This window comes from Elephas maximus, chromosome 12 (assembly GCF_024166365.1).
Source record: "Elephas maximus indicus isolate mEleMax1 chromosome 12, mEleMax1 primary haplotype, whole genome shotgun sequence".
In the NCBI taxonomy this organism is placed as follows: domain Eukaryota; kingdom Metazoa; phylum Chordata; class Mammalia; order Proboscidea; family Elephantidae; genus Elephas; species Elephas maximus.
In genome coordinates this window covers 95,794,835-95,815,928 of record NC_064830.1, presented here as the reverse complement: position 1 = coordinate 95,815,928, position 21,094 = coordinate 95,794,835, and the positions used below count along the sequence as shown (strand labels likewise).

Genomic DNA, 21,094 nt, shown 5'->3' with positions numbered 1-21,094 from the left:
GCGCGGTTCAGTGGTGTCTTACTTATCTAGTACTGTTATAACAGAAATACCACAAGTGGATATCTTTAACAGTGGATGTCTTTAACAAACAGAAACTTATATTCTCACAGTTTATGAGGCTAGAAGTCTGAATTCAGAGCGCTGGCTCGAGGGGAAGGCTTCCTCTCTGTCGGCTCTGGAGGAAGATCCTTGTCACTTCACATCCTGGTTCCTGGTTCCCTGGAGATTTCCATGTGTCTTGGCACCTGTCTTTTTTTCTGCTTGCTTGTTTAATCCCTTTTTATGTCCCAAAAGAGACTGACTCGAGATATACCCTATACTAATTCTGCCTCATTGACATAACAAAGACAACTCATTCCCAAATGGGATTATAACCATAGGCATAGAAGTTAGGCTTTCCAACATGTATTTTGGGGGAACACAATTAAACCCATAACATTCCACCCTTTGGCCCCCTAAAATTCTTGTCCTTTGCCACATGCAAAACACGTTCACCCTATCACCTCATCCCAGAATTCATAAGTCCAAAATTTCATTTTCAGAATCATCTATGTCAAATACAGATGAGAGTCTAGGCGTATTCCATCTTGGGGAAAAATTCCTCTTCGTCTGTGAACCTGTAAAATCTAGAACACAAGTTATCTGTTTCCATAGTACAGTGGTGGCACAGGCACAAGGTAGACATTTTCACTACAAATGGGAAAAATTAGAGGGAAAGAAGGGATAATAGCCACTAAGCAAGTCCAAAACATAGCAGAACAGTTTACATTAGCTCTCAAGGCTTGAAAATAATCTCTGAGACCATCTGGGCACGGCCCTGCCCTCTGGATTCTTAAGCCCCGCCTTCCAGGCCCACTGGAAAGACAGCTCTGCTCCCTAGGCTTTGGGCGGCCCCATTCTCCTAGTCCATCTGAGTGGTGGCACCAGCAGGCCAGTTCTGCCCCTCAGGCATGGCAGTCCCACCCCCTCAGCTTTGGGCCCATCCTCCGGCACACCTTAATAGCAGCCCCACACTCCGGAACCGAGTTGGCAAAGATCTGACTCCTGAAACGTAGGAGGCTGTGGCCCCCACCATCGGAGATCCCAGAGACTGTTGCCCCACCTTTTGAAACCAAGAAAGCCCTGGTGCTTGTGCTCCTTCCAACAGTTGTGCTGATCCCTGAGCTGCTCCAGGAATGATCCTTTTCTTTTCTTGGAGGACAATGGATGTAGCTCTTTTGGCCTGTTGCCTACCTGTAGAATTTCAAGAGGCAGACAGGATTCTCTCCTTTTGTTCTTTGTCCCCTTCAGTCTAAGCTGATAGGTTTTCTGCAGTGGTAGTTGGTTAGATCCATCAGTCACTGGCTTAATCTCTAACAAATGATTATATAGTCACATACGTGGTAAATATTCTAGGACATGTGTCCTTAGTTTGTACAATAGAATTTTCCAAATCTTTAAGTTCTGTTTTCATTTTGCACAGTTCGTTTTTAAGTCCATCTCTTTCCTTTGGCATTTATTGTAAGTGGCAAGGAGAAACCGTGCAGCCCCTTTAAGATCTTGCTTAGAAATCTCCTCAGCCACACATCCAAGTTCACCACTTTCAAGTTCTACCGTCCACCAAACAATTTGGACATAATTCAGGGAAGTTCTCTGTCACTGCATAAAAAGCATCGCCCTTCCTCCATTGTCCGATCACACGTTCATCAGTTTCTTTTAAAGCCGCACCAGAAGCACATTTAACGTCCACAAACACCATTCTGTTAGCTGGTGCCATATGTGTTCTCTAAGGTGATACTTACCCTCTAGCTCTCCTCACTTCCTTCAGAGCCCTCACCAGAATTGCCTTTGATCTCTATAATTCTACCAACAGCCTCTTCAAGGCAACCTAGGCTTTTACTATTAGGCATCTTAAAACTCTTATAGCTTCTACCCATTACTCAATTCTAAAACCGCTTCCACATTTTAGCTATCTGTTAGAGCGGCATCCCACTGTTCCAGTATCAAACGCTGTCTTAGTTATCAAGTAAATGACTGTAACAAAACAAATTTCTTTTCTCACAAGTTTAGGAGGCTAGAAGGCCATATTCAGAGCGCTGGCTCAAGGAGAAGGCCTTCTGTCTCTGTCAGCTCTGGAGCAAGGTCCTTGTCTCTTCACGGCCTGATTCCTGGTTCCTTGGAGATCTCCATGTGCCTTGGCATCTGTCTTCCCCCATCTCTCTTTGCTCATTTGTTTAATCTCTTTTATATCTCAAAACAGATTGACTCAAAATATACGCTACAGTAATTCTGTCTCATTAACATAACAAAGACGACCCATTCGCAAATGGGATGATAACCACAGGCATAGAGGTTAGGCTTTACAACACACAGTTTTGGGGGACAAATTCAATCCATAATAAGTGACTTTTAGTACATTCGCGTGGTTATACAACCATCATCTCAGTGTAAGTTTAGGACGTTTTTTCACCCCGGAAACGTGCCTGTTAGCTGTCACTCCCCTCCCCAGGAAGCCTTCATCTTCTTTGTGTCTCTGGATATGTCCTGGGAGTGAGGTCACACAACGCCTGGTCTCTACATGCGTGTGCTGTCCTTGCACGTGCAGCTCGGCTGTCCACCGCAGAGCATGTCCTCACACGCCCACTCACCCACTGCTCCATGTGCCATGCACACACAGCCCCCTCCCTGTGCAGGCACATGCACACTCGTGGACTTCTCAGAGGCCACAGACCCACATTTGGCATGGCAGGGAAACTCTCCCCTATTGTGTGCTCTCTTGTACCTCGTTTTATAAGTGGAGGCACCAAGGTTTGTGGGGTTGTGAGGCTCGCTGGGGTCCACATGCAGGTCTCAGCCCCAAGTTCTGGGCACCATTGGTTCACGCCCCCCTGAATGGAGAAGCTCCTTGGCGTAAGGCCAGCTGGAGCCAGCGGTTCTGGGCCCCTTTGTCCTCCAGGGCACCTGCTGCTGTAGTTCCTGAAGGTGGGTCCCTTGCTCTTCCTCAGCACAGCTCTCCCCAAGGGCTTATGAGCCCCAGGCTGGCACAGGGGTTATGAGGGAGGAGGGTATCACAGAACAGGCTCCTGTCCTGCCTCCCTGACCGTCTGCTCTGTGCGCTGTTGCAGATCTTCCCATTGAGCCCCGACCCTCGGTGGCAGAGCTCAAGCCCCCGCCCCCTTGCCCTGGCCCTACAGCAGGCCCTGGGCCAGGAGCTGGTCCGTGTGCGCCAGGGTGACCCAGCTGTGGCGGGCACCACAGTCCGAGTCCTACAGGCTCTGGCCACCCTGCTGAACTCCCCGCATGGCGGCGCCCTGGTGATGGCAATGCACCGAAGCCACTTCCTCACCTGCCCTTTGCTGCGCCAACTCCATCAGTACCAGGTAAGCCATGGTGGGCAGGTGTGTGTGGACTGGCATCGGGTTAGGCAGCGTCACCTCTCCCTGGGCCTGGAATTCTGCGACCCTGCCCTTCCTTGGGCCCCGGGGTTCCGTGCCAGAGTAAGTTTCTGACCCTGTCCTCCCCATAGGCCTCGGCTTCTCAGCTCGTAAATGAAGGAAGGAAACTTGCCCTTAGGAGCGGGGGGTCAGAGGGAGTTCCCAACTTTGTATTATGAAAACTTGCAAGTAAATAGGAGAAAGAACAACATGAATTTTATCTAAAGATCTACGACCTAGGTTCAGTAATTAACATGTTTGTATGTCTGCCGTATCTGTTAGCGTGTGAACGTGTTTTACTTAACGTGTGTGTACCTGTGCGTGCTTGTGTATGTATACTTGTGTGTGTTTGTATATGTGTGTGTGGTACGCATGTGTCTGTGTGTATGGCCATCTATATGATAATAAGTTGCAAATGGCAGACGTGAGCCCAGCCCGCTGTGGCTCTGGTGCCCCCTCCCCAGGGGTCACAGTAGGTGAGCGTGTGCCGTGCCCCCCTCGCAGCGCTGTGTGCCCCAGGACTCCAGCTTCTCGTCGCTCCTGCTCAAAGTGCTCATGCAGATGCTTCAGTGGCTGGACAGCCCCACCGTGGAGTCTGGGCCCCTGCTGGCCCAGCTCAGACTGCTCACCACCCAGTACTCGGCCCGGCGCAGGGTTGGCGATGGTGAGTGAGCTCGTGGTGAGGCCAGGGACCAGAGACAGGCCTCTAACCAGCCTGGAGGAGGGGATGTGCCAGCAGGCTCCAGGCTGAGCAGTTCAGCACTCAGAGGGTTTGGGCGTGACGTGGGTCCTCAGAGGGATGGCCTGTGAAGCAGAGAGCCTTCTGAGCGTCAGTCTCAGGGCCCCTGAGGGAACGAGTGACGGGGAGCCCTGGCTGGTGGCCCTCACGTGGATGCCCTCTTGTAGTCCGGAGTGGGTTCCTGCACCTGGCAGAGGCCCTGGCCTTCCGGCGGGACTCCGAGACAGTCAACTCCACCGTGCAGGCCATCATTGCCACCCTCAGGTCTGGGGAGAAGTGCAGCTTGGAGCCGGAGCTGGTTGGCAAAGGTGCGCACCTGTGCTGGCCTCCTCAGGGACTCAGCTGAGCGTGGGGAACGGGGACCTGCAATAGCTGAGCAAAGCCTGGGAGGTGGCCAATAGTCTCCCTTGGGTGTCCCTGCTGGGTAGCCTCCCCTCATGCCCAAGGCCCTGTCCACCCTTGCTGCTGGAATCCCGGTGCCGGAGCACGTCCCTTGTAGCAAGCCTACCGTGCCTTCCCTCCATGCTGAGTCTGCAGGCACTCAGCCAAGCGCTCAGTGCTGCTGTTGCCCTGCCTTGCTGTTCCCTGGACACCTTCCTTTGTGCGCCCGGCACATGTTGGGTGGCGTCCATTCACCACCTGTGTACCGCTGGCCAGGCCTGCTGGTTGGCACCAGGTGTCGGTGGCCTTGGGAGGCTGGAGAAGGGGCTTTTCTGAAGGTGGGCAGTGCAGGACACAGCCTCCTCTCCCTGCAGTCCTCCGGGGTCTGATTGAGGTACAGTCTCCCCACCTGGAGGAGCTGCTAGCTGTGCTCTTTGCCACCCCCACGGACCCGGCTTCTGCCTGCGCCGCCTCAAGACCTGTTGCTGTGGTGAGTGCACTGCTGCTGCAGGAGGAGGAGGAGCCTGCAGCACCGGGGACGCCGGCAGTGGAAGGCTGCAGGTGAGCGGGGGGAGGGTGGCATCTGGCCTGCGGTGACTCTGGGGAAGCTGGGAGGGGGTAGGTCAGCCTGCACGGCAGCCCTGGCGGCCCTCTGACCTCACTGCTCCCCTCAGCTCGGAGGCAGTGCGTCTGGGGCCCTCCTCAGGGCTGCTTGTCGACTGGCTAGAGATGCTCGACCCCGAGGTGATTGGCAGCTGCCCGGACCTGCAGCAGAGGCTCCTGTTCTCCCGGAATAAGGTGAGTGGGTGGGCTTGGGGCTGGCCTGTCACCCCACCTGCAGGGACACAATAGCATACACCAGCCCGAGGGGAGGGGGCCTTGGCCTGCTGGCCTGGCGTGGTGGTGATGATGGCCCACCTGGTTTTCATGTGGCTCCATGGACTTCGTGTCATGTCAGCTGAGCTGGAGGAAGGGGTGTCATGAGTCCCCTCTGATCGAATTGCTGTGACTCACTGGGGTTCAGTTTTGGGACAGGCAGGGGATTGAGCGGGGATGGTGGTCAGCAGTGCACAGGACAGGTCAGGGCTCTCCTAGCGTCACCCCGAAACCAGCACCCTCGTGAAGGCTCCCAGGTCCCCTGCAAGCATCAGGGCTGAGGGGACTTGCAGGTGGGCAGACTCAGGTCCCAGGGCCATGTGGGAGGATGGGGGTGAAGCCCAGCTTCTCTGGAAGGAGCTTTTCCGAAGCTTGTGCCTCTGCTTCCCTGTGGCTGGCGCAGGGGCTGGCTGCCACGGCAGCCCAGTAGACCATGCCAGCCTTCTTCCTCCCCAGGGCAAAGGCCACGCCAGCCCCCAGGTGCCATCCTTCCGGCCCTATCTCCTAGCACTGCTCACACACCAGTCCAACTGGTCCACGCTGCACCGCTGTATCCGCATCCTGCTGGGCAAGAGCCGCGAGCACAGGTGAGTGCCCTCCACCCCGGGCCAGGCCAACGGTGACTCACTGTGTATCCTGGGCTGGGCCCCCCTCAACAGCTGTAGCCTGTCCTCCCCGATGATACAGCCTCCCCACCTCCGGGCATAGTGTGTGTCCTGGGCTGGGTCCCCCAGCAGTGCAGATTGATTTCCCTGACAGTGCAGCCTTCCCCACTCCAGGCGCAGCATGTGTCCTGGGCTGGGACAGCCACACAGCAAATACGTTGCTCCGTGTGGCAGTCATAGACACTCAGCTTCCATCTCTTCATTGTGGGGGCTTTTGGGCACCTGATCCAATGCCCACGCTCCCTGCCCCTGCCCCTGCCCCTGCCCCGGCAGGAGTCGCCCAGCTTCCTCAGGAGCCCTCATGCAGTAGCCTACACAGCTCTCCCCACCCAGCCCCAGTGTGCTAACAGGAGCCACCAGTCCCCAGAGCCCCGCAGTGGGTAACACCTTCTTGGGGGACGTGGCAGTCTGTGCCCCACTTTGCCCCAGAGGACTGGCAACTCTACATTGTGCTGCGGGTGCCAGAAGAGGGTATAAGATGACAAATGACCACATGGCTCCAGGACTCAGGTCACCCTCGGTGCTCCTTGCCCTAGAGAGCAGGCAAAGGATGGGTGGCATGCCCGAGGACACAAGTAGGGAGGGAGTAGCCAGGGAGCCTGCACCCCCTCAGCTGCCCAGGCTCCTGCCATGGCATACTGCCCTGTCCAGAACACTCCTCACCCATTCTCTTGGGTCTTCGTCTTCTCCCTACGTCTCTGCATATTCTGGTGCAGCAGATCCCTGAGACCGCCCGGAACCCTTGTCTCCCTAGGCTCGACCCTTCTGCCTCTCTGGACTTCCTTTGGGCCTGTATCCATGTTCCTCGGATCTGGCAAGGCCGGGACCAGCGCACCCCTCAGGCAAGTCTTCGGGGTGAAACTGGCCCCTGAGGGGTGTGTGTGTGGTGGGGGTGTGTGGTGTGTGCGGTGGGGTGACGTGTACAGTGGGGTGCCTGGTGTGTGCCGTGGGCTGTGTCTTGCAGTGCGGTGTCTGGCGTGTGTTGGGATGACTCGTTGTTGTGGCTGCAGAAGCGGCGGGAGGAGCTGGTGCTGCGGGTCCAGGCCCCAGAGCTCATCAGCCTGGTGGAGCTGATTCTGGCTGAGCCAGAGACACGGAGCCCTGAGGCAGACGAGGCCTCCTGCAACCTCATCCAGTCTCGGCTGCCCTTGCTGCTCAGCTGCTGCCGTGGAGATGACGAGGGCGTTCAGAAGGTGACAGAGCACCTGACAGACCGCATCCAGCAGTGGGGGGACAGGTAAGGGGCACCTGATGAAGGGACAGGCGAGGGGCACCTGTTGGGACAGGTGAGGGGTGAGCATCTGATGGGGGCACAGGTGAGAGGTACCTAATGGGAGGATAGGTGAGGGGCACCTGATGGGCCATGTTGAGAAGTGGGGGGACATTGAGCCTCCAAAACGGTGGGCTCCCAGGTCTACTGGTTGGGGACCTCTCCTGGTCCCTCCTGGGTGTGACTGCAGGTGATCAGGCCCATTAGCATGGAGCACTGTCCCTGCCTTCTCCACCTGCTATGGGAAATCTGCCACTGGTCACTCTGGATATGGGAATGACACTGAGACCCTAGCTCAGGCTCTGAGTGTGCAGGCCTCTTGACCCATCTATCCCGAAAACCCAAAAACCCATTCCCACTGAGTCTATTCCGACTCACAGTGACCCTGTAAGACAGAATAAAACTGCCCCATGGGGTTTCCAAGGGCACCTGGTGGATTCCAACTCCCGACCTTTTGGTTTGCAGCCATAGCTCTTAACCACCAGCATCTCCTGTCTCCCCCGACTGACCCCAAATCTGGTCCCTTCCAGCGTGGTGGGCAAGCGCTGCCGAGAGCTGCTCCTGCAGATTTACCTGCAGCGACCGGAGCTGCGTGGGCCTGTGCCTGAGGTCCTGCTGCAGGGCCAGGGGGCCCCTGGCAGCAGCATCTGCAAGGTGAGTGCGGGCGGCACCCTGCTGCTGCACCTGCCCTCGGCCTAGGTGAGGGAGGGCTGAGCTGTGACCCTCACAGGTCCATTTTCCCCAGGAGAGGTCTGAGAGGCACACCCTTGATGACAAGCGGAAGTGACTGACCCCTCCAGGTTGTCAAGACAACTGGCTTTTGCCTTTGAAGTAGACACCCAGGCTAGGAAACCGAAGTGTATCTTGGGTTAAGAAATCCGTTGTGTCTGGGCTGCCCTCCTCCTCATCCCCACCCTCTCCCGTGCGTCCTCCTGGAGGGCCTCGGAGCTCACCTTTCCTTCTTGATGCCCTTGGGCTGTGGAGGCGGGAAGAACTCTCTGCAGGTATAGCCGACATATGACAAGCTACATGTACCAAAGTGTGTGATTTGCCAAACTTTGACACATGTACACACCCGTGATGTACACATCACCACAGTCAAGATAGGGAGTCTGTCCTTCATCTCAGAGGTTTCCTTGTGGCCTTCGGTCATCCCTCCTCTGTCCCCCACCCCCAGGAGACCACTGACCCACTTTCTGTCCCTATAGGTGTTTTGTATGTTCTAGAGTTCCACGCAACTGGGGTCATACAGTGTATATTGTTTTGTGTCTTGTTTTGAGGTTCACGCTGTAACGTGTTTCAGAACGTCATCCCTTTTTATCGGAGTAGTGGGTGCTCCAGTGTATGGACACACACGGTTTCTTTATCCATTCATTTGGTGACGGACATTGGGGTCGCTCCTGGTGGTTACCTATGACAAGTAAAGCTATTTGGACAGTGTTTATGGGATGGCCAGGTCGGATAGTTTTACCTTTCTTTGCCCTGGTACAAAAATGAGCTTCCCTCCATTGCATGCAGGTACACTTGGCAGTAAGCCAGGCGAAGTTCTAGCGTGGCGTACGCTACAGCATGAACCTGAGAACGAGACACAAAGCAACATATACTGTTTGACCAAGTTGAAACCACAGTGTATATGTAATTCTGGTTTCTTCTTCACTCAGCTTATCGTAGTTCATTGTGCCAATCGTTACATCATGCTTCCTTCAGACAATTCCACCTTGGTTTATTTATCCCTTTTCCTATCATTTGGCATTTAGTGTTGAGAGGTTTGGTTTTTTTAAGTTTTTGAAAATTTGCACTGTGGGCAGGGCTGGGCTGCCTACCCAGTAGCTTTCTAGAGCGGTTGACTTCAAACACAGCTTATTTGAGATTGTCTGAGAGCTTTGGCTGTGACCCTTTTGGCCTCAGAAGCACCCAGAAGAGCCTTGAGGACACACGTTTCCCTGGGCTTGTGCCGTGTGGCCGGGTCCTGTGGAGGCCTGCCGCCACACCTGGTTTAACCCCGTCTTGCTCCTGGAGGCAGCCAGTGTGGGTGTGGGGGCGCTGGGCTGGGCAGGCCTGTGGGTGGCTCCCCCAGGCTGCTGATCCCCTCCCTCACAGCTGGATGGTCTCACCCACCGCTTCATCACCCTCCTGGCGGACACCAGCGACTCACGCTCGTCCGAGAGCCGCGTGGCTGATGCCAACATGGCATGCCGGAAGCTGGCAGTGGCCCACCCCATCCTCCTGCTCAGGTGCACCAGCCCCGCCCCTGAGCCCACTTGTGTGTCGGGGCCCCTGGACTGGCTCCTGGAGGTTCCCAGGGGCCTCACCCCAGACCAGAGCCTGTGCTGCACCACGTCAGGTGTGAGTTCTAAAGGGCTCTGCAGCTAGATGTGGGTGCGGTGATAGGAGCCAGGTGACAGGAAGCCACAGCCAGGACAGGGCAGGGTTGGGGACCCAGTGAGAGGCCAGAGGAAGGGCACAGGTTCCAGGCCTGGCCCACAGAGGCATTCCCTGTGCCTGACCACAGGCCTGTCAGGGGCCTGTGCCTCCCAGCATGCACTGTGGTGTCCCTTGGGTGAGGTGTACGATCCCCGCGTCCCTGAGCTGAGGGTTTCTCATGGGGCCAGGCTGGACAGCACCTGATCCCAGTGCTCTACCCACCCCCAGGCACCTGCCCATGCTGGCTGCCCTCCTGCATGGGCGCACCCACCTCAACTTCCAGGAGTTCCGGCAGCAGAACCACCTGACCTTCTTCCTGCATGTACTTGGTATTCTGGAGCTGCTGCAGCCACATGTGTTCCGCAGCGAGCACCAGGGGGCGCTGTGGGACTGCCTGCTCTCCTTCGTGCGGCTGCTCCTGGTGGGGACCGCGCCCCGGGGGGCCACGCCTGGGGGGAAGGAGGGATGGGAGTGCGCCTGGGGGAGGAGGGTCCTCCAGGGGGAGGGTGGGGAGGTCTCAGGGTGTAGGCTGTGCCTGGGTCAGCCTGAATGGGCACCCACCCCTGCCCACGCAGGGATGCAGGACCACCCCATTCTCCTACCTCATCGTGGAGGAAGGGCACAGGGCCTGGAGCCTGGGCATCACCTTCACTCGCACCTCTCCGTGCACTCCTCCTTGGTCAGCACCTGCCCAGGGTCCCCCTCTGGCCACCCTCAGGCGTTCTGAATTACGGCCCTGTGGCTTGGCTCCCTCCTGCTCCCTCTGCAGGCTACCTCCGTCAGGCCCTCCTCCGTCTGGGGCCTTTGCCCTGAGCGAAGGCAGAGCCACAGTCCCACGGCCCCTCAGCTGGCATCACAGACAGGGCTGGGTGGCCTCTCCTGGTCTTCACCTGCCTGGAGACCCTGCCACAGCCCCTCTTGTGCCGGGTGAATCCCACATTCTGATCCGATGCAGTCCAACACCTGAGCACGTGCCTTGGTCCTCAGTGACACGCCAAGTGGTGTCTCCCCTCATTCCCCCTGCGCCACATGGTACTTGGCGCCTTGTCTAGCCTGAGTTCTCTCAGGACTCAACTCTGCAGTGTGAGCTCACAGGGGACAAGGCCATCTGGACCGGTGTGGGCCCTTCTCACTGGCTGACTCTTGGCTCAATTCTGTTGTGTTGAGTGGTGGCAGATGCTGGTGCTGTCCGGGCCTCCAGTGGGAGCCTGTGGCAGCGCTGGGACTTGCAGGGTCTGTTTCTATGCAACGCAGCCCCGCCTCCTTTCCAGAATTACCGGAAGTCCTCCCGCCACCTGGCCCCCTTCATCAGCAAGTTGGTGCAGCTCGTCCACAAGTACTTCACCTGCAACGCTCCTGCCGCTGTTGCCTTCCTGCAGAAGCACGCGGATGCGCTCCAGTGGGTGTCCCAGCCTGCTCCCTGTGCTACCTGCACTGGCCCTACCCCGCACACCCTGCTTCCAGTCAGCCCTGGGTGACGCCACAGTACTTCCCATCAAGGCAGTCTGCCTGGAAGACCACCTTATAGGGCAGGGGGTCAGTGGAACAGACAGTGTCTGGCTGGAGGACCCAGGGCAGCTGAGGGGGTCTTAGACTGGAGTGTCTCCTTGGGCACAGGGGAACAGCTGACGCCTGGTCTGCAGGGTCTTCTCTAGCCCTGCCTCGCTTCATGCGGGCACCCCCTTCCTCTTTTGCCTGCCTTCATCCATCCTGGTCCCTCCGCCGGTGTCCTTGCCCAGACTCTCCACCCAGCGTCCTCACCTGTGACCGCATGCTCTCCCTCCCCAGCGACCTGTCCTTTGACAACAGTGACCTGGTGATGCTCAAGTCCCTCCTGGCAGGGCTTAGCCTGCCCAGCAGGAACGGTGTCACCGACCGGGGCCTGGACGAGGAGGGTGAGGGTGAGTTCTTACTGCCAGCTGCTGGCTGGTGCTGGAGACGGGCAGCCCTCGTGTGGGCCCTCCCAGGTCTGAATTGGGTCTACATGATTGTCCCCAAATCCATCGCGTATCCAAGGCAGGATCTGGCTCATCTCTGCCTGGTGCCCAGCATAGGCTCCTCACCCCTCTGAGGCATCATCCGTCTAATATGACTGAGCAGTTGCCCCAGAGGAAGCCTGGCTCTCCCTCTGAGCCAGTTCCTGATGGCAGCCTGCCCTCCCTTGCCCCCTGCAGGGTGGTGCCTGTCCTGGGCTCTCTATCTTGGGCCTGCCTTCTTGGGGCCCCAGTGCACCCATGTGCCTTGCTTAGTCGGGAGTCACTTGTCACATATTGGCAAGTCTGAGTGACCAGGGGTTCAGGGGAACCACAGGCTGCCCCCGCCCTGTCCTACCCCAGTGCTGGCCTATCACTTGTGGTGGGCTTGTGGCATGGCATCAGCACCGGGTGCTGGGCACCAGGCCCCATTCCTGCTGTGGAGAGAGGAGGAAGACAGACTTGCCGTTGAGGGGAGAAGGTAAAGCAGGTGGAAACGAGAAAGGGACACACCTGTCTCCAGGCTGTTCCCGGCAGCCTTACCCACCACACTGGCTAAGCCCTGCTGTGTACTACTAGCTCACTACCGTTTGGGCACTACTCCACACACCTGAGTGATCGGGTCCCAGGGGCAGTCTCAGCATCTCTAGCCTTCAGCAGCACTGGTCCCTCTCTTCCAGACGAGAGCCCAGCCGGCTCCCTGCCCCTCGTCAGTGTCTCCCTCTTCACCCCTCTGACTGCAGCAGAGATGGCCCCCTATATGAAGAAACTCTCCCGGGGCCAAACCGTTGAGGGTGAGTTGGGGGGCGCTCCTCTTTGGCAGCCTTAGGGGCTCTCAGGGAGGGAGTATAGAATGAGGGGGCTCATGGAGCCCGCAGGCCCTGAAAAGGAGGAGGGTACTCTGCTGCCAGTGCGCTGGGACCCCACTGAGAAGCTTCAGGGAGAGGTTGCAGGGTGGTTCCTGCCCACTGGCTGGTCTCCGGGAGGAGGGCAAGGTCAGCACCGGGGCTGGTGCTGCTGCGGGACATAGCGGGTGGCAGGCAGAGCAGGACGTGGAGTGGGCACTCGGATCATGGGTGGGTTACAGGGGATGGAAACCCCCTGCTGTGGCGCCACAGGGCAGTGTTCTCACATTGAGGCTTGTGGACCTGGGTCCCTGCTAAAGGGGTATGGAAAGGAGGGCCCAGGCGTGCATGCTTAGTGAGATCCCGGGGGCCAGCACCCACAGGGTGGAGCCTCACTGGTCTCGCGGGATCAGGAAGCCAGTCTGACACTCCGGGACTTTCCATCCTGAGATTCCCAGGACTTCTGGGTCTCAGCACGCACAAGGAAGGATCCTAAAGTATCCCCATTAGATACCAAAGTGCACCTGGAATGCTTGGGGTGTCCCTCGGCTGGGGCACTGGCATGTGCTGCCCTGACCCCAGCCACCGAGGGTCAGGCCCGCCTCCAGCCCTGTCTCTGCCCACTCAGATCTGCTGGAAGTGCTAAGCGACATTGACGAGATGTCCCGGCGGAGACCAGAGATCCTGGGCTTCTTCTCGGTGAGCAGGAGGTGGGGGCAGCCCAGTCCCTCTGCTCCGGGTGAATCTCCTCGAAGGGAGACGTGGGCTGGGGTGGGAGCTTGGGGAACAGGTACCCTCCTGGTTCCCTCTGCCGCCATCACATTGACCATCACCTGGTGAGAGCCCAGGGTTGAGCGTGTGAGCCCTGGGCAGGAGGGGACATCTGGTAACACCCCCCGCCCACCCAGACCAACCTGCAGAGGCTGATGAGCTCGGCTGAGGAGTCCTGCCGCAACCTGGCTTTCAGCCTGGCCCTGCGCGCCATGCAGAACAATCCCAGGTGAGATCATGCCCAGCCCATGTCCCTCTCCAGGCTGAGCTGAGGGGCTGCTAGCCACCTGGCCACTCGGACACCCTGCTCCCAAAAGCAGAGCAGTGTCTGGGGTAAAACAGCTGCCTTCACGTGCCCAGACCAGGCCTGTCAGCAGGTCCACTTGCCCTGGCCAGCCTAGAGTCTAGGGTGCCTCAGGCAGTCTTGGCCACCAGGGCCGGGGGTGCCCACCAGAGGCAGAGGTACCCACCCAGGCACCTTCTCAGCATTGCAGCTGACTTCCTGCCCACCTTCATGTACTGTCTGGGCAGCCGAGACTTTGAGGTGGTACAGACGGCCCTCAAGAACCTGCCTGAGTACACCCTCCTCTGCCAAGGTGAGACTCCACCTGGCCTTCCCTGTCTGGGCCCTGTGCTCTGCCATTGCTGCTCGAGTCCCTGGTCCTCCTGGGGTTCGGGGGAGCCGCGGAGCCCTGCAGCTTCCGTGTCGCCCACAGAGCATGCTGCTGTGCTACTGCACCGCGCCTTCCTGGTGGGCATGTACGGCCAGGTGGACACCAGCGCCCAGATCTCTGAAGCTCTGAGGGTCCTGCACATGGAGGCTGTCATGTGAGCCCGCCTGTCTGCACCAGCCACACTGCCAACACCAGCCGTACTGCCTGCCCAGCCCAGGGTCCACCGGGGGCCCCTCTGGGAGGGGACAGGGCACCAGTGGCCTGAGGGAGAGCTGCGGCAGCCCTCATGGGAGACATAGGGGCTCCCCTGGCACAGGAATGGCTGTCCGCCCTGGCAGCCTCATACTGCCCAGGTCAAGTCCCTGTCCACAGGATGACTTGGGGACGCAGCCCAGCCACCAAGGGAAGCCAGCGTCCCGGCACAGCATGGTGAGGGCTGGTTTTAACCTCACCTTTTCAATGAAACCTTTTGAATCCTGTGTGCCGCCTGCCTGCATCCTTGAGGTTGCGTCCTCAGCCCTTCTGGGCCTGGTCTTTTGTGTCTCCCTGAGGCCTGGGGAGCGGAGCGGCAGGTACAGGCTCTCGAGAACCTGGCTTCCAGGTGGAGACCCCAAGTCTTTGGCCCCCCACCCTGCTGCCCCATCACCTCTCAGGCAGGACCAGGCAGAGGAGAGAAGGGAGCCCCAGGTGCCAGCCCGCAGGGCCCACACTGCTAAGCACGAGTGAACGGGGCCTCCCTGGTGGGCATCCTTCTGATGGGCCTGTCCACCCAGTCTGAGGACCCTGTAGGCCTTGGCGGGACGGAGGGGGCGGCCTTGCTGCTGCGCCCTGCCGCCGTCACCACCTCTTCCTGAGCTGCCAGAAGTGCCCACCTTCCAGGGAGCCTGGTGATAGACAAGAGCCCTGGACACTCCCATAGTGGGGGTAGGGGTGAGGGATGCAGCTGGCCTGGAAGGGGTGGGATTGGGTACCCAGCAGGGCATCGTCTCCCTGCAGGTGCGACGACCACCACCCAGGGCTCCCCTCTGTGCTCGGTACACAGCCAGAGGCTTTGTGGGGTCTGAGGGGTGATGGGCAGACTCAGGTCCACCCTTCCAGCAGTGACAGTGCTCTGCACCCAGCCCTGCCTGCAAGTGCCCCATCGTCCAGGTTATTGCCCAGAGGTCACCGAAGGCTCAGGCCCCTGTGCTTCCCAGGTAGTGTTGTGGCTTGCTCCTGCTGGGGCTGGGTTACTGGAGCCACCAGGGGGTGCTGCAGCCAAAGAGAGGTGGGGCGAGAACGGAAGTTTCTTATTGGAACCTCCAGGGGGCACTGCAGCTAAAGAGGTGGGGTGAGGGCTGCAGTGAGGCCAGAAGGTTCTTAGAGATGGTCAAGCCCCCAGGATGTGGAACCAGAGAGCCAGGACATGCAGCAGGTCAGGAAAAGGGGGTGGGGGGGTCCAGATGCTACAGGGGTGCCCCATCCCCACTCGCCTGTCTACTCTATCCTCTCTGGAGTCTCCAAAGGCAGCACAGGCCCAGAGACCAGGCCAGGGGGGACCTGCGGCTGGGGAGCCATCACTAGATAGTCCCTCTGCACCCTCCTATACTCTGCCCCGGGGGGGGCACCTGTCTCCACCCAACCCCATGACAGAAGGAAGGGGACCTCCCGCCTCCACCTGTCCAATGAGGGGAGCCTCCTATCTCCACCCTGCCCCATGATGTGGGACACTGAGTGGTTGCCGGGAACTGCCGGGCTCGGAAAACCCCCGTTGTGCTGTGTCCCCTCACAGCACCATGGTGCCACCCCACCCAGGGCTGCATAACAGCCTTGGGACATCCCTAGGCCCTGAGTGCCACCGGGCTCTCAGCGTGGGAGTCAGGAAGGACACCATACAGTGGCAGGCCTACCCCACCCTGCCTTACTGTGTGGGCATCAGGTCAGCATGTTCTGGTGTGATAATGAGCTCCCCATCACTCTGCTCCACAGGGCCCTGCCCCTCGGCCCCTTGGGCGTTGGTTCTGGGAGAGGAGGAGCCAGGGAAGCCTGTGCCAAGGCTGGGCAGGGCCCAAGGGGTGTGCTTCCTTTACAGAGTGGTGGGGCAGGGGGAGGGCCTGCTATGGTAGTGGTGAGCACACTGGCTTCCTCACGGCCTCCTGACAAGGCGTGCAGCTTTAATTTCCAGATCCGAGAAGGGACACGCCCTAACTTGCAGATAGGCAGGACCGAAGGTGGCCAGGTGGCTGGGCTGAGAAGGGCAGCCTGGGTCCTGGGGTTCCTGCATTCACCAAATTCCACCCCAGGAGGCCAGGCCCATGGCGCAGTTTCACAGATGAAGACACACCCAGATGGTTGCTCCAGGTCCCAGGGGGCCGGGGCACTGGGTGGGCTCGGGGGTCCTGAGAGCCTAGAACAGCCTGGCCCAGGTATGTCCCAGGCCAGTGGGGGAGGAGGGTGAGGCTCCCTGGGACTGCTATACCTTTCCTTTCTGGGCAGGTGGCCCCCTGGGAAAGCCCTGGTGAGGTTCCCAGGCCCTCAGAGGGTACCTTCCCAGGGCCAGGCTGAACCCCAGGAGACCCAAAGCCTGGGTCCCATGAGGCCTACACCTGGGACATGAGAGGCGTCAGCTCTGCCTGGGGTGGATGGATCTTGAAGGATGAATAATAAGTTGTCCCGGAGCAGCCTTTGAACTCATCAACTTGCAGATGGGGGCTGGGGTGCAGCATCTGCCTGCTCGACCCTGCCATCCCATGGTGGGGCAATTCTGCAGCCCAGACCCCGCAGAGTTCCCTTTTGGTGCAGAGCTGGCCTGGAGGGGACCACAGGGCTCAGTGAGGTGCACAGGGCCCAGTACATGCAGGGGGTTGCCCAGTGGGCCATTTGGTTCTGGCCACTTAGGTGGGAGTGGGGTCCTGGGAGAGGCCATGCCCCACCTTAGAAGGTCCCCTGGCCTTGGGGAGAGAAGCTGGATGAGGGCGGGACTGGGGGTCCAGGCCCCCAACCATCTCAGAAAGAAGGGATAGCAGTCCCAGGGGTGTCAGTTCCCTGCTCACCTGGGACGTACCTGCTCGCTGACCCACCAGCTCTGCACACCTGGGTGGCAGCTATGTCAGCCTCCTGGGGACACTGAGGCTGAGTTGGAGCTGGGGGGCCTTCAGTGGCCCTCAGTCCTGCTTTGTGCCCCGTTAGCATTCAGCTGGAACCCCTAGAAGCCCACGCAGCAGATCCCCAGCCAGGAGGGCCTTAGGGATGACAGTGTGGTTGCAGGAGCCCAGTGGCCTGCTGGGGTCAGAGGTCACAGTGGGGTCCTTGCACCGAGTCTCCTGGCACCCACCGTGAATCTTCCCACCATGGATCCTCCCTCCCTTTATCTCTGACTGCACTCCCTCTGGACTTCACCCTTGCTCTCTTTAAGGGCTGGGTGCCCTTGTCTGACCCTCCACCTCCCCAGGTGGTTAGCACTGGGGTGCAGGCAGACCCACAGGCTCTGACACCAGCTTACCCACTTCCTGGCATGGGCCTTGGGCAAGTCACCTTGCCTCTCCAACCCTGAGTCTTTGCCTGTAAAGTGGGCATAGACGCCAGGCCCTCCAGGTAGCTGTGAGGGCTGTGTGCAAAGCCTCTGACAAATGGGCTCCTTCACTAGCTCTCTCTTTTGGAAGGGGGAACTGGTCCAGAGAGATGCTGGCCAGAGAGGGGATGCACAGCAGGCTAGGCCTCTTGCCCACTTGCCCCTGTTTACTGTTTGCCAGGGAGCGTGGAGGGGCTGGTCCCTGTTACCAGGGGTTCCTATAAACGGCATGAGGAGGATTAATAATGTATTTATCACACATCGTCGCAGGAGCCGAAAATGATGTATAAACGTGCGGTAAATGTTTTATAATGTTTTTGTAACCCGTTATAAATGATAAATGGCTGACTATGGATGCCGGATCAAATATTTATAACACATTGTGCGCGACACCGGGCTGCTACAGTTCAGGAAAGCCATTAATAATAAAGTGGGTGGGATGTCGAAGTTGCTGGCATGCCCAGCAACGCCATTTGTAATGAGGTGTAAGACCTGGCTCCGGGAAGCTACCCAACAGCCCCCCAACACATGGCCACCTTCTCCAGAGCCCAGGACAGGAGTGGGATCGGGAATTATTTGTGCAGTGGTATCCAGAGGAGAACGTATGCCATCTACCTACAGCCCACTGTTCCTATGCCCATGGTATTAACTGGGCCTAGTTAATTCGTGGGTGGCCCCTTAAAATGGGGTGGTTCAACTTCTAGGCTCCCCTTCCCACCTGGGGATGGGGGGTGGCTTCGCCTTCCCGGGCCACAGGATGGAGCGCTTTCTGACCATGGCCTGGGGAGTCTGGCAGGAGTGGTCTCTAGAGGAGTTCAGGCTGTGAAGCCCGTGACCCACCAGCATCCACTTGGTGGGCTCTGTTCTCTCCCTTCCCTGAGCTCACCTCCAGCACCTGGGGAGGCTATGTCAACCCTGCTCCCCTCCTCCCTTAAACACTTCCAAGACGAGGGACCCCGTGTTAAGACCGTGATGTGAAAGACTCAAGGGAGTTTCCTTCAACAAGACAATAGAGAGGACTCCCACCCATCTGACTCCAAACTCTGCCCTGCTGTTCAAGCCAGGGTTCCCAAAGTATGTTCTGTGGAACACCGCTTTGATGAGACTCTCCAGAAACGAGGGTTCTGCGGGCAGGCTAGTTTGGGAACCATAATAGTGTGGCGCCAGCTCTGTGAAGTCCCTCGGGAAACACTGCGCCGGGCGAGACACCCCTTAATTCTCTCCCTCTCCACTATCCCATGTCCTGGTTTCGCCTCACTGGCCTCCAGGGAGCTCCGGACATGGGACACCAGCTCAACCCATCGGCCCTGAACAGATCAGTGAATTGGGGCTGAATCGCCTGCTGAAGGGTTTACAGACCCCTCCTCCCAGCCCCTCTAAGGCACGGTGCCCAGTCCCCACTGCCACCCTCCTAGGTGCCGGACCACCAACATGGCCTCCGGGAGCTCAGCTGTCCTCCAAACTGGCTTTGGATTAAAACCAGTGACCTGTCCCTCCCTGGTCCCCCAGCACCACCCTTGCTCCCTGAGAGAGGGCCCCCTCCACCCACACTGAAAGGGTGGGGACATGGGCTGTTGTAGCATGAAGTGGGCCAACTGAGGCCAGGTGGCCTGGAGTCCTGCCCCAGATAGGGGCGGCCACTTGGCATGAGTCCACCCCAGCCGACCCTGCTCCTTGGCCCCCCAACCCCACCCCGGCTCAGGGCAGGGGCTCCTCAGTGCCCAGTCCTGCCTGGCTGACCAGGTAGTCCCCTCTCGTCTCTGAACCTCGGCTTCTTTATCTGCAGAATAGATAGAGTCACCCCAGTTTAAGGGGCAGTTGTGAGAAATGAGAAAGTGGGTGTGAAATTGTGGGAGAGGCAAGGAAGAGGGCCTGGCTGGGCCCTGCTTCCCTCCCTGACCTTTCCTCCGACTGCACCCTGCCCCCCACCCCAATTCTCTGGGATGCAGGTCCCACTCCACCAGCCTCAGTTCCTCGAGCGCTGTGGGTGCGTTTATCCCTGCTGCAGGGTCTTTGCTTGTGCCAGCCCCTCTGCTTGAGAAGGGCATTTTTCCCTCTGACCACTTAATTCTCACCCTCAGGTCTCAATCCTGGTATCCCCTCCCCAGGAAGCCATCTCTGGCTTGCAAGAATTGCCCCAAGACGGAGGTCCCTAATTACTGTCTCCTGGTTACTGGGTACCTATCACAGGTACTGTTTTATATTTGGGGGGTGTCTGTGTGTGTCATCTACATCAGCTGCTGGAACAGGCCCCACTGTCCCAGCAGCTGACTTTTTCATCAAGTATCTTGTGTTGAGACCTAACGAACATACAACAGGGATTTTCCTTTTCTTTTTTTCACTTTTTGTGGCTGAATTTTCAACAATTAAGTGTGTGCTGCTTTGATAACCAGAAAAATGATGACACTCCTCCCCCCCCCCGCCACCGAATCCTCTCTCTGGGTCTCCGGTTGGGGTCTGGAAACATCCTCAAGGGCCTGGGGGCTGGAACCCCCTCCCAGACCTGTCCTGCTCACACAGCAATCACCTGCCCCCCAGCCCTTTGGGTCCAAGTGTGATTGTGTGAAGTTGGATTTATTGAGTGCTCACTGTGTGTGTGCCTAGGAGTCCCTAGTTGGTGCAAACAGCTAAGTGCTTGGCTGCTAACTGAAAGGTTGGAGGTTCGAGTCTACCCAGAGGCACCTTAGAAAAAAGGCCTGGCACCCTACTTCCAAAAAATCAGCCATTGAAAACCCTATGGAGCACAGTTCTACTGTGACATGCATGGGATCACCATGAGTTGGAGTCAACTCCACGGCAGCTGGTTTGGTTTTTTAGTTTACTGTATGCCTGCCCTAGGGTGACTGTCAAGGGGGGGTATGACACCCTTGCCGGTGAGGAAACCAAGGCCGAGAAGGGAAGGTAGTTGAGTGGATGTACCTACATCTTCTTGACACCAGATTCCTCTCTAAAGTGGGGTCCCCATAGCTGTTTTGATCCCAGACTGCAGCAGTTGGAACAAGAAGCTGGCGAGTGTGGGTGCCGGGCACCCATCTGGGGAGAGGACAGGTGGGGATCAGGGTCTCACACGGAAACAAGTGTGGTTGATGCCCAGGTGGGCCCCACCCCTCAGCCACTGCTTGGAGCAACACCCACCACTCAGCAAACTCTCAGCAAGGTGGACAGACAGGGAGGAGGTGTCAAGTCTGTCCGGGTTGCTGGGGAGGCCCCCAGATGCAGTTCTCTGGGCAAGGGGTGAGGCCTGAATGGGAGCCTGGGGTGGATGGAGTAGTTGGGTGGGGATCCTGCGTGGCTTCAGTGGCTCCCAGGTGCCCCCTGGTGGTGTCTTGGAGGGTGAGGGGAAGTGGTACTGGGTGGGGCAGGTGGAAGGATTGGCCTGAGCAGAGGCTCTGAGGGGGTGGGGAGGGCAGGGTGGGGGTGGGGGGCTGCACCCGGCAGAGGGTGCGGGCAGAGAGAGGCCAGGGCTGGCAGGAACAATATGCAGGGGCCAGCTGGCCCACGAGGCCCTGGAGG

At 58.4% G+C, this 21,094-nt stretch overlaps 1 protein-coding gene across 3 annotated transcripts in view; it reads left to right on the top strand.

Annotated features, from left to right (window-relative positions):
- The window catches only part of INTS1 (integrator complex subunit 1), a 37,070-nt gene extending 19,148 nt beyond the window's left edge, over nucleotides 1-17,922 (top strand). The window contains exons 31-48 of one of the 3 annotated variants that reach the window (XM_049903691.1): nucleotides 3,105-3,359; nucleotides 3,918-4,077; nucleotides 4,320-4,460; nucleotides 4,908-5,094; nucleotides 5,208-5,331; nucleotides 5,866-5,996; nucleotides 6,829-6,916; nucleotides 7,085-7,311; nucleotides 7,875-7,998; nucleotides 9,445-9,578; nucleotides 9,997-10,189; nucleotides 11,040-11,167; nucleotides 11,557-11,669; nucleotides 12,422-12,535; nucleotides 13,215-13,285; nucleotides 13,495-13,586; nucleotides 13,889-13,953; nucleotides 14,074-17,922. In XM_049903691.1, coding sequence (XP_049759648.1) covers nucleotides 3,105-3,359; nucleotides 3,918-4,077; nucleotides 4,320-4,460; nucleotides 4,908-5,094; nucleotides 5,208-5,331; nucleotides 5,866-5,996; nucleotides 6,829-6,916; nucleotides 7,085-7,311; nucleotides 7,875-7,998; nucleotides 9,445-9,578; nucleotides 9,997-10,189; nucleotides 11,040-11,167; nucleotides 11,557-11,669; nucleotides 12,422-12,535; nucleotides 13,215-13,285; nucleotides 13,495-13,586; nucleotides 13,889-13,953; nucleotides 14,074-14,189 — 2,463 coding nt within the window. In that variant the 3' untranslated portion in view covers nucleotides 14,190-17,922. Of the gene's footprint in view, nucleotides 1-3,104; nucleotides 3,360-3,917; nucleotides 4,078-4,319; nucleotides 4,461-4,907; nucleotides 5,095-5,207; nucleotides 5,332-5,865; nucleotides 5,997-6,828; nucleotides 6,917-7,084; nucleotides 7,312-7,809; nucleotides 7,999-9,444; nucleotides 9,579-9,996; nucleotides 10,190-11,039; nucleotides 11,168-11,556; nucleotides 11,670-12,421; nucleotides 12,536-13,214; nucleotides 13,286-13,494; nucleotides 13,587-13,843; nucleotides 13,954-14,073 lie in introns of those variants that run through there. The other 2 variants (XM_049903690.1, XM_049903693.1) reach the window with 2 other exon arrangements.
- Nucleotides 17,923-21,094: the final 3,172 nt, after the last annotated feature.